At 45.3% G+C, this 12,015-nt stretch overlaps 1 protein-coding gene across 1 annotated transcript in view; it reads left to right on the top strand.

Annotated features, from left to right (window-relative positions):
• HIRA (histone cell cycle regulator) overlaps nucleotides 1-12,015 on the top strand; it is a 63,870-nt gene that overhangs the window by 26,034 nt on the left and 25,821 nt on the right. Inside the window, exons 9-11 of the mRNA XM_073312713.1 lie at nucleotides 2,472-2,585; nucleotides 5,003-5,073; nucleotides 11,755-11,860. Of these exons, the coding sequence (XP_073168814.1) occupies nucleotides 2,472-2,585; nucleotides 5,003-5,073; nucleotides 11,755-11,860 (291 nt within the window). The remainder of the gene's footprint in view (nucleotides 1-2,471; nucleotides 2,586-5,002; nucleotides 5,074-11,754; nucleotides 11,861-12,015) is intronic.

The following is a 12,015-nucleotide window of genomic DNA, read 5'->3' as shown; positions in this document are numbered from 1 at the left end:
TTTGTGGGCCTGGCACCAAACATATTTGTGAATTTGTGCTTCCCCTTGTTCATATCGGCTACTGAATTGTGACTCAATCACTATTTGGTCTCTTCCTCCCCTCCCTCTTGCTCCCTAGGGGAAGTAAGCTGCACAAGCACTTTTTCTGGTACAACTTACTTTCCCCAAACCTGCTGTCTTCCCTGTACCCCCCTTCCTCTCTCTCCATGTGCAGAATTGTAAGGTGATGCCTTTCTCATCTCTTACTTCTCACTGTGGGCACAATGTAGGCAGCTCACAACTGAGCTCTTAGAAAAGGGCTGCCCACATAAAGAAGTGGAACTTCTACACTCCCCACGTATCCTTTGCTGACTTCAGGTACAGCCTCGGACCCAATTCTATTAACATTTATTCTTATTAGTACAGTTGCTAGAAAGCAGAAACAGGAGAGAACTGACAATTGCCATCTCTTCCTCATCACCTCTCTTCTAGTTTCATATTTAACACCTTCCTCCCCCACCCAAAGAAAAGGCAGAGAGGCTAGAACTAATCCGTTTCCCTCATGCCTGCATTCTTTACTCAGGGCCAAATCTCCTTTGAAGTCAGTGGGACTTGTCATGGAACCTGTTTCTTCCTGTAGCTTCTGCCGGAGCTCTGGGGCTTCCCCATCCAGCGTGGCTTCTACTGGGGCTCAGGGCTTCCCTCCACCCCTCCCCACAGCATCTGCCTGGGCCAGGTCTTTCTCCCACCTGCCCATCCATCTGCCCGGCGTGGCTTCTGTCAGGGCGCCCAGGTGAGCTCGGGGCTTCTTCCGCCCCGTGGCTTGGGCTGTCTGCCTGCTGGAGTGCCCATTTTTTGGGGGGCCCCAAATTGGCTGGGAGCACCCTGGGCATGGGCGCTGTTGGCCCGTGCATTAATCTGCACGGCTCCTAGTCCCTCTCAGCACCCACTGCCCGATGCCAGCCCCTACCTTGTTGATCTCCCAGGGTGTGGAGAGAAGCCCTCTTGCCCCTCAGTTGGCCAGTGGGTGGGCTGAGAGCAGAAAGCGGTGGGGGAGGGGACAGGCAGGGCTTCTTCTCCCCCCCCCTTTACCCTTCCCTCCTCCTTTTTTTTTAAATTTCCTGGCCGCGCTGCAGTGGTGGTGACTGGCGACTCCCAGGCCCTTTAAAATCACCTGGGCCCCTGGGCAATTGCCCCCTTTGTCCCCCCACCCTCACCCCCCTCCAGCGTTTCTCAAATGAGACCACAGTGGCTGCATGCAGCCACCAGGAGCTTTTCTTGCGGCCACAGCCTCCTGGGCAGTGACATGAGGGGTGGTGGGAGGGAGCAGTGGACCCTCCCCTAGGGCCACCATCAGGGGTTGGACCCTGACCCCTTGTGAAGCCATGAACACCGGAGGAGCAGGCAGCCAGTGAGTTCCCACCTACCCAGGGGCAGTGAGGCTCCAGCTTCTGGCTTTAGCCATGGGGTGGCAGGCTTCAGTCAAGGGGCTTTGCGCTCCACCCCTGGACCCCAGCCATGTGGCAGCAGGTGCTGGCCCTTGGCTCACCCCCACCCTCAGATTGCCCCTGGCCCCCGCTGTCTGCCTATCCACCTCCCCATCGAGGGCTTAATTTGTCCCCTGGCTTGCCAGGGTTGAGTAAGTCTGCTGTGAAAATTAATATTTGTATGTTTGTTAATAACACTTTTCACAGCCTCACAGCTAGCTGGTAAGTCTCCTGTGAAAAGTGATATTAACAAATATTACTTTTCACAGCAGCAGACTTACTAACTAGCAAGTCTTTTTTCAAAAAGCAACCAAAAAAGCAATCAAAAAAGCAAAAGAAACAACAAAAAAAGACAAGAATGCGCAAAGCACCTTATTTGTGTTTCTATTCTGTTTAGATCCAGTAAAGAATAGAGACAACTCTACGTTATATTTATTATTGAGTCTGCAAAAAGAATCTCTGCATAAATAACTTACGATGAGTTGGACATGTATATTTGCATGTTTATTTGTTTTTCCTAAAGTTAATTAAGTATTTTAGGAAAAATTGTCACCGAAAAATTGTTGTGAGAACCCCTACGCTAGGTCACTAGTTCAAATCCAGCCCACTTCGGGAGTGGCCAAAAGTTTACCTTCCGAAGCCTCTTCAGTGGCTTCTTTGAAATCAGTCTGGTTCCAAACAGGCTGATGTTCACATCACAAAACCAATACAGTGTGGTATTCCTGTTGGTGCATTTGTCAGAGATGTCAAAGACTGAGTTGACTATGGAGACAAAAACACTCTGACCCATAGAAGGTGTCCTTCTAGCTCAAGGCTGAGACACATTGGGTAGGCAGTATGAGGAAACCAACATTGCTTTTGTCTGTGCTGAACGTGTGATGCGGGCTAGAGAGGTTAGCCTGACATCATTTGTGAGCATTAAATTAACTTAAAAAACTCCAAATACCTCCTAAAAATAATTCATTGATTGTAATATGTTTGGCTTGTTTTTTTTCTGCCTTTCAGAAATTCAATCCAAAAATCTTTAAAAAGAAACAAAAGAATGGGAGCTCCACCAAGCCAAGCTGTCCCTATTGCTGCTGTGCTGTCGGCAGTAAGGATCGGTCCCTCTCTGTTTGGGTGAGTTTCCTTTGTTGCTTTCATTGGCTGACGTGATCACTTGGACAACTAAAGGACTTAGCACAGAGATCAGGGTGTACAGAATTAGGATCTTACATTTAGATAGAGTTTTTATTGGCCACTCTGCCTGTTGTCAGGGGATTGTAGGAAAACACTGCATTGGAATAAGTTTGTTTTCATTATCCTGAATTGTTTTAGAAATAAGCACTGAAACATTTTTAAAAATTATAGGAAGAGTTGATTATATCCTTAGCCACAATTTCTAGTATATTCAGGTAAATCTCCCATTGATTTTTGTAATTTACATTTTGATTTATTCTCGATCAAGTTTTGGGGACTGAGGTCTCTGCTGATGTTTGGCCCAGAACAAGGTAGGCAGTACAGAGACCCAGAAGAAACTAGGTTGTGGATAAAAGAAAAGGAGTACTTGTGGCACCTTAGAGACTAACAAATCTATGCTATCTCTCCCTCTGTGAAACTAACTCGGGAAGCAAAGGGCCTAGGGAATCCAGTTCCAAGGGCTAATGGTACATGAGGGACTAAGAGAGTCAGTGATAGAATATGCTGCTGTTGTCAGAGAAGAGGAGCTGGTGCCCAAATTGAGACCCACTGAGCCTGATTTGCAGAAGTTCTGAGCACTTGACAGCTGCAACTGAAGTCAATGGGAGCTGTGCTTTGAACATATAGAGTGCTGTAATAATGCCCCTCATCTGTAAAATTGAAAATATGAATACCAGCTCACCCTAGGGATGTATCCTGAAGATAAATCTGCTAATGATTGTGAACTACTCAGATGCTATGGTGATAAGTGCCATAAAAATGAGGAAATTAATAATAATAATAATTTTGTCTTCAGAACAGGGTTTGAGTAGTAAGCAGTAAATAAGCATGGGGCCTCATATTGAATGATGAGGTTAAAAAGGAGTATTGAATAGCCTTCCTCCTATCCCATATTCAGCATACCCTACCATGGAATCTGGCTTCCCCTGAGCTTGCTCTGCAGAATGCAAGGAACATAGTTAGCTGCTGCATTGACTGATCCCCTGCCTGCTTTGTACTGGCCTCAGTCCCCAGCTTCTGCTTTCAGCCAGGAAATAGAGGCAGGGTAGAAAGAACTTTTAAAAAAAAAAAAAAAGAAAAAAGAAAAAAAAATCCAAGTCTTCGAACATCTGGTTTGACTTTTATTGTAAAGTCTAAAGTAAAATTATATTTTCAAATTGTGGCTGAGGATAAAAATGGTTATTCCTCCACTTTAATGTAAGATTGACTGGTTTGGAAGCTGTAATAAGGCAGCGAATTGGCTTAAACAAAAGTGTATGGGTTCATAATGAGGGACATATGCCAGAACATGCCAGTTGCTACCTGTAATTCCCTGTTTCCTTTCTAAGCAGCCTAAGTGTGATATTTATCCATCAATCACTTAAGTGTATAACACTGAATCTTTCTGGCAAAAATATCAAATAACCGGTGTTTTGTTAATCAAAGTGTCACTTAAGTATGTCCCATTATAGCTCCTAATGGGCCTTGCAGAGATTGGGATCTCGTGCTAGGCACAGCAAAGACACATAGTAAGAGAGAGTGCTTGCCCTGAAGACCTTACAGTCTGAATAGACAAGACCAATAGATGGTGGAAGGGGAAACAGAAACAAAGAGGTGAAATAACTCGCTTGGGGGTCACACAGCAGGTCTGTGGTAGATCCAAAATTAGAACCCAGCTCTACTGAATCCCAGGTAACCTCATTATTCACTAAACCATACTACCTTCTCCTACTTCAGCTTCTGTTAGAGCCAGGTATCTGGGATGCTAAGTATACTGGCTGAGAATTAGAGGTACTGCACCTCTTTGTTTTGGAACAAGTTATGGGAAATTCTTTTGCTTATTCAGTTCTTTATTGTCGTATCAAGTTGATCCATAAATACAGGGTTGGCTGCCCTTCTTTAGGAACAATTGGTAGTTTCCCTTTGTTGTTGACTGGCTTTCCTTACTTACACATTGATAGTCTGAAAGTGAGCGCATTACCCTGATCTATGTTCTGCCTTTCTCTTATGTTACCAATGAGCAACCTCCTTATCTTAGTTAAGGTTGGAACAGAAGCCTCTCCAGGGTCTGGAATTACTTTGAATTGGTAGAGAGCTCTATATCTGCAACAGAGAGAGGGCTACTTTGGTCAGAAGAGTCAATCTGTTTCAAAAAGTGGGGCTTGAATGTCATACAAACTTTTGAGGGAATGGGTTGTGCTTTATAGAGAAATGACTAACTCCAGGTACGCTCCAGATCTTACATCATCAGCCATACAGATAGCATTCCTGCAGGAGGTAAGATTTGGTAAATGCTATTAGATTCTGGAAGAGGATGGGATTATGTGGTTGTGTATAATATTTCTAAATTTCTGTCTCCTGTATTTTTCCATTTTAAGCTCACATGTCTGAAACGACCTTTAGTTGTCATACATGAGCTATTTGACAAGTCTATCATGGACATCTCATGGTAAGATGGCTTTCTCTTTTGTATAAAAGCTAAAACAAAATATTGTCTACTTCTGTACTTATCTGTTCAGTGGAAGTTTTTATTCTAGTACATTGTAACACTGCTCACATTTTGAGCATAATTTGAGCACCACATCAGTGTGACCTGGAGTTTTTGAAGTTGCAGCAATATCTTTGATAACTCCATTAGTTTTGACTCAACTCTATTATTCCGTGTACCAAATAGGCCCTTAGTGTCTCTAGATGAGATGAAAATGTACTACAGAACAGGGAAACTATTTAAATTTGAAATTTTATGTGTTTGGAGTGTATGTGTATCTCCTTGCAGGGGAAGAATAGTGTCTTTGTAACTAAAGGATATAAAATATAATAATAATACAGTGTTATGATGTACAAAGACATTTGTAGAATAAGTTCAGCTTGTTAGAATTTCCTCTTTTGAGCAAGCTGCTACTATTTTGTAAAACTTAATGGGCCTGAAGGATTTTACACATATGTAACTTATATACAGTTATTCATTTACACTGATGCAAGCGAGAAGACTCTAGTATGTCATCTCAATGCCTCTTCTCCCCTCCCAAAAAATCCACAATGGCTCCCATCTCCAAAATGGTTCCCTTTTTTTTTTAACTTGAAGTTCTTTAAGTGTCCATATTTGCTTATCTATCTGACCCTCCTGGTAGTTTTTCATTCAGAAAATTCGACATAGCTGCTCTATTCTTTAATAAATAATTTAGTTATATCAAAAGTGTTGCAGTGCTATGTAAGAAGGTATGCATTCCTTTGTGGCCGAGTGTAGCAGAAGGGTCAAGTTAAGAGAGTTTCAAATCACAAGGCAAGTATCAAACAGAAAACAATGAAATTATAAAGTACTATAACACCGCCCACCAATCACAGCATAGAACATAGCAACCTTCCAAGCAGGTGTGTTTTTCCCGAGGGCATGTAGTCTAGTGTGGGTTTTGTCCAGAGTTCTATATTGTGTGGGACATCATGCTTTTCAGCTATCTTCCAGCCCAGGTCCCACTTCCCTGTCCTGCTGCAAGAAGCCTTAGGGTTGCCAGGCATCCAGTTTTTGACTGGAACACCCGGTTGAAAAGGGACCCTGAAGGCTCTGGTCAGCGGGGCTAAGGCAGGCTCCTTGACTCTGTGCAGCTCCCAGAAGTGGCAACATGTCCCTGTGGCCCCTAGGCACTGGGGCCAGGGAGGCTCTGTGTGCTGGCCCCGCCCTGAGCGCCGGCTCTGCAGCTCCCATTGGCCGAGATCAGCAGCCAATGGGAGCTGTGGGGGCAGTGCCTGCGAGTGTGGGCACCTTGCAGAGCTGCCTGGCCGCACCTCCGCCTAGGGGCCGGACATGCTGGGCATGTCCGGGAGCAGGGCGGAGCCAGGGCAGGCAGGGAGCCTGCCTTAGCCCCGCTGCACTGCAGACCGGCAGCCACCTGAGGTAAGTGCCGCCCGGCCGGAGCCCACACCCCAACCCCTTGCCCCAGCTCTGAGTCCCCTCCTGCCCCCAAACTCCCTGCTAGAGCCCACACTCCAACCCCTTGCCCCAGCCCTAAGCCCCCTCCTGCCCCCGAGAGCCTGCACCCCCAGCCAGAGCCCTCACCCCCTCCCACACCCCAACCTCCTGCCCCAGCCCAGTGAAAGTGAGTGAAGCTGGGGGAGAGCGAGCAATGGAGGGAGGGGGACAGCGGTGAGTGGGGGTGGAGCATCAGAGAAGAGGCGGGGCCTCGGGGAGGGGCACAAGGCAGGGGTGTTTGGTTTTGTGCAGTTAGAAAGTTGGCAATTCTAAAAATCCTGCTGTGACCATTTCATGAGCACTGACTCCTCCCTTACTCCAGCGGAGGGGGGGTTGGATAGGGCGTGGAGTCCTGGGGGGGCAGTTAGGGACAGGGGTCCTAGGAAGGGGCGGTCAGGGGACAAGGAGTGGGGCGGGGGGGTGGATGGATCAGGGGTCCTGGGGGGCCTGTCAGGGGGAGGGGGTGTGGATAGGGGGCGGGCAGTTAGGTGGTTGGAAAGGGGGTGGGTCCCGGTGGGGGCGGTTAAGGGTGGGGGTCCCAGGAGGGGGCTGTCGGGGGACAAGGAGCAGGGGGGCGTTGGATGGGTCGGAGGTTCTGAGGGGGGGCGGGAAGTGGGAGGGGGCAGATAGGGGGCGGGGGCCAGGCTGTTTCCGGAGGCACAGCCTTCCCTACCCGGCCCTCCATACCGTTTTGCAACCCCGATGTGGCCCTTGGGCCAAAACGTTTGCCCACCCCTGCTCTGTGGTGACAAAGCACACGCACACGCGTGTGCACACACACACACACACTGCTGCCCGATGTTAGGTCTTGGGAATGACCTGCGTTCAGCAGCGCCATTATGTCTTCTGACAACCTTGCCGCCCTGCCGTCATTCATCCCGTCCACCGTGGGCTGCTGTGGTGTGACAGCTGGGGTAGGGAGACACGCTCGCAATTCTCCACTGTTAGTCGTGAGCCAGCCTCTAGCTGTCTGTTGGAGAGAGGCCAAGATGGCAGCAGCCACCAGCGGCCCCAGCCCTCGCTGCGGCAGGCAGTAAGAGGTGTGTGGTGGTGGTGAGGAAAAGGGGCAGGGGCAGAATGGAGGAGGCTGTCCCAGGTTCCTTCACGCAGGCTCCCTCCACCACTGGACAGCATCACAAGTCCCTAGGCTGCTGCTGACTGCAACCCAGCCCACCCCCCCCCCTCTTCTCCAGCTTCTTCAACACCTTCCCCCCACAGCCCTAACTCTCTTCTCTCCATAACAAACTCTCTTCCTGCCTCTGGCTCCCTCCCTGGCGGCTACTAGCTATCCTCACTCATCTTTGTCTTCCCCTGCTGATGCCCAGGCAGCATGAAGGAAAAGGAAGAAGTAGCTTGACTCTAAAGCAAAGGGGTGAGGAACAGATGGGCACAGGGATAGACTGGAGGCAGCAGGCTACAGTTATAGGAGAAGGGGGGGAATGGGACTGGCTACAGGGGGCAGTAGCAGAGGGAGATAGAAACATTGGGGGCAGGGAAGGGCCATGCTTGCGGGGGGATGGTGAAGAACAGGAGCAGCAGGGTCTGTAACCATGAGAGGGCACTCCCCTCAGAACCTAGAATTGAACCCAGAGGAGTGCTGAGATACAGAAATCCTGCTGTCAGCAGTATCTGTGAAACCCACTGGCAAAATGTATATCATTCTTCTCTAGTGCCTGGCCCCTACAGAGGATAAAAGATTCTGCTACTATCAACTACTTCATTAGCTCAGGTGGTCAAGGTCTGTGCTGTAAACCTGGAGGTTCAACCCTGCTGCTGACCAGTGTGGGGATCATTATGTTTCCACATGATGGAATTTGTTTTTATTTTCAGTTTTGTTTTTTTAAACCTAGAAAATTACATTTTAAAAACTACATTAAAAGAATGTTAAGGTTGCAACGTCAAGAGATACCAGAATTGAAGTTGCAAATACAACCTTAATTCAGCCTTCTTGTGTGTTATGATGCAGTCTTTAATTACATGATCCCCTACTATATTTTCCACAGGACCCCTGCCTCATTCAGTTCATAGGATGGGTGGTGCTCTGGGCATGTATCAGGGTTGTATAGTGAATGAGGTGGTTGTCTTTAGAACCTTCGTCTCATTTATTGCAGAAGTTGGAAGGTGTGTGGTGAATGAGGCAAGAGAAAGGTTGGTCGCATGGTTAAAGCCCTAGACAACTGGATTCTATCCCTGCCTCTGCCACAGTATTCCTATGTGATGCTGGACAAGTCACTTAAACTAAAACTTTCACAGATGGCCAGTATGTATTTCCCAGTTTTCGGGTGCCCAAATTGAGGCACACTGAGCCTGATTTGCAGAAGTTTTGAGCACTTACAGCTGCACCTGAAGTCACTGGGAGCTGTGCTTTGAACATATAAAGTGCTATAATAATGCCCCCCATCTGTAAAATTGAAAATATTAATACCAGCTCACCCTAGGGTGGTATCCTGAGGATAAATCCGCTAATGATTGTGGACTACTCAGATGCTATGGTGATGAGTGCCATAAAAATGAGGAAATTAATAATAATAGTAATAATAATTTTGTCTTCAGAGCAGGGTTTGAATAGTAAGCGGTAATAATAAAATAAGCATGGGGCCACATATTGAATGTTGAGGATAAAAAGGAGTACTGAATAGCTACCCATTCAGTGAGCGCTGTCCAATCTATGCACTGAATGAGGCAGGAGGTCCTCTGGGGAAAAAATAGTATGTGAACATGTAATTGAAGACTATCGTAATGCATATGAACGAGAGGGCCGAATTAAGGTTGGACAGGCCACCTTAATTCTATCATAGTTACTTCTGAGTGCTTGACTTTGCAACCTTAATGTTCTTTTAAGATAGTTTTTAATGCAATATATTTTATACCTTGCAGTTCTATTGAGCCTTTCATTTGAGGATATCTAACATTCATTAAGTTTCCCACCACCCCTGTAAAGTAGGTAATAAGTAGTATTCCCATAATAGAGGGTATAGAGGACCACTGGGAATTGTGCACCCATACTGATATACCTATAATAAACCTGAAAGCTGTTTACTAAGGCAGCAGAATATGTACAGTTTGGTCAGGTGTCTGTATGCCTTCTCCGTGGATCTTACTGTCAAATTGAATAATATTTCCTATAGAGATTTCTATCAAAAGACTTCAAAACATTTTACTTACATTAATGAATTAAGTGGTGCACTAAGTAGTATAATTGCATAAAGGAGTGCCTTGATTTTCGTGCTGCTGTATATAGCAGCTTTGTGTAGTTTCGTTACCTATTCAAAGAAAAGGCTGCCTCATCTGCAAGTTACACCTTTTTCAGTGTTATAAAGTCTTTAGAAGCAATATCCAGTTAACATTTTTGAGTGTATGGGTAAATGTTCTTGTGGGATATTTGAGAGAGACAGTAAGTGATCAGCAGAAAGCTTCTTGCTTTATATCCTGTTTAGAAAATCAAATTTGTTTGGCTAAAATCTTAGTAATACGGAACCATTCCCAGAAGTGCAGTTTCAGTCTTGTACCCGGGTCTAAAATCATACTGACTTGGATCAAGGAAATCTGAAATGTACATACTGCCAGAACTGTCTGAGCTTTCTTTATTTTAGAGTTGTAAATTTGTACCTATCACTCTTCTGTCTGAGCACCATTACATTTTCCATAATCTTTTCCAAAAAGGGAGATAAGACATTGGTCTATATTACTTATTATTTTATTGTGGAAGCATTTAAGAGCCCAAGTTTGCTAGGTTCTGTACAAACACAGAACAAAAAGTGACATTGTCAATGTCCAGTGATGGATCCTTGCATATGGTTTTACTGGTGCCTTCCTGATGTTCATCTGGCATTGTACCCTCAGACAGAGGCACTGACTATCTTCATCATCAGTGGATATCTACACTATCCCAATGTTTTTGTCTGAATCCAAGAATTTTTTATCTGTCCAGCAAGCAGAAAACTTGTTAGGAGAAACTTGACTCACTTTCCAGTTGGGAGTTTGGGTTATCTAAGTTACCTACTATCTGGGACAATATGACTGGGTGTGGCACTGCAGATCTTATGGTAAAGACAAAGAAACTTTTCTTTGTCTCTCATGCAGCCATGATACATGGTTTTAAAAAATTGTTTGCAATTGGGCTGACTCAGCAGGACTTCTGCCATCAATGCTCTGCTGTCTTCATTTAATCTGTGGCACATCATCTGTAAGTTTCTGTTACCTGTTAGGGGGAAAACTGAATTTAGAAGCTACTGGATCAGTGGTCAAGGCCTCTTCTAGGAAAAAAAACCCCAAGTCTCTAAATAATGGGCCACATTTGGAAGGTTATTGCCTTATAAGGGCCACAAGGGCTTTTTAAAAAAAAAAAAATTTTACAGACACTGTTGAGGCCCCCAGAAAAATGCTGGTATAGTGCAGATGCTGTGTACCAGAGTAGTGAGGCCTCTGTGTGCAGTATACTAAAGAGAAAAACAAAAATCTCTGGCCTAAACCAGAGACTATTGCGCTAGTTCCAGGCTCCATCTGGCTTCTATTATTGCTGACACCACAGAGGGATGGAATCGCAATGGAGCAGAGAGGGCTGGTCATCATTCAGCTTGTATATCTTCTCCCCCACACTCTCTGTATGTCTTTTCTATGTAGATTGTAAGCTCTTTGGGGCAGTGACTGTCTACCACTCTGTTTGCCTTACATAGTGGCCCCCATTCTTGATTGAATCCTACACATTACTGTAGTACTGTGATTCTCAGTGCCTAAAAAGAGAAGCTTTTTAGTTGCTTATGTGCTGAATGCTGCCCTTAGCCCAATTAGTGGGCATATTTAGCACATACTTTCTGAAGCAAATAGATTTGTATTCTTGCTTTTTGGTTCACCTTTAGTACTTAACATTTTAAATTCTTCCAGTTTTATCCCTAGTCTTGGTTTTTCACAGTCCTGGTCATTAATGTGGGTGAGCACCATGTTCAAAAACACATGCATGTATGTAGTCACTGGTTATCAAACATAGTCCCTTGGCTATCCCATATTGCCCCACTTCTGTGATCACTTCAGTAGTTTCTGGTGTAATAAATTTTATGCTAACCATTTATTTTTACAGTAAAACATCTATGGATTGCATAAATGCAGCAAAGAAAACTTTTTAAAACTCATGGATTCAAAACAAAGATCTTTACTGTCTTTCAGGACCTTAAATGGACTTGGGATCTTGGTGTGTTCCATGGACGGATCAGTGGCCTTTTTGGACTTTTCCCAGGATGAACTTGGAGATCCACTTAGTGAGGAGGAGAAGGTACTATGAGCTCTCAGGACAAATGTGATCATCCATTCTTTTTCATTACAATAATATTCTCAAAAGTGTTCATAGAAGCTTGTAGTTGACTGATTTTCATATTATAGAAAAATGTGGTCTTGTCTGCTTTCCAAAACCAGGGAGTTTTTTTGTAA

The sequence above is a fragment of the Lepidochelys kempii genome, chromosome 15 (genome assembly GCF_965140285.1).
Source record: "Lepidochelys kempii isolate rLepKem1 chromosome 15, rLepKem1.hap1, whole genome shotgun sequence".
NCBI classification, from domain to species: domain Eukaryota; kingdom Metazoa; phylum Chordata; order Testudines; family Cheloniidae; genus Lepidochelys; species Lepidochelys kempii.
The sequence above is the reverse complement of the archived record's forward strand: the minus strand, read 5'-3'. Positions and strand labels throughout refer to the sequence as shown.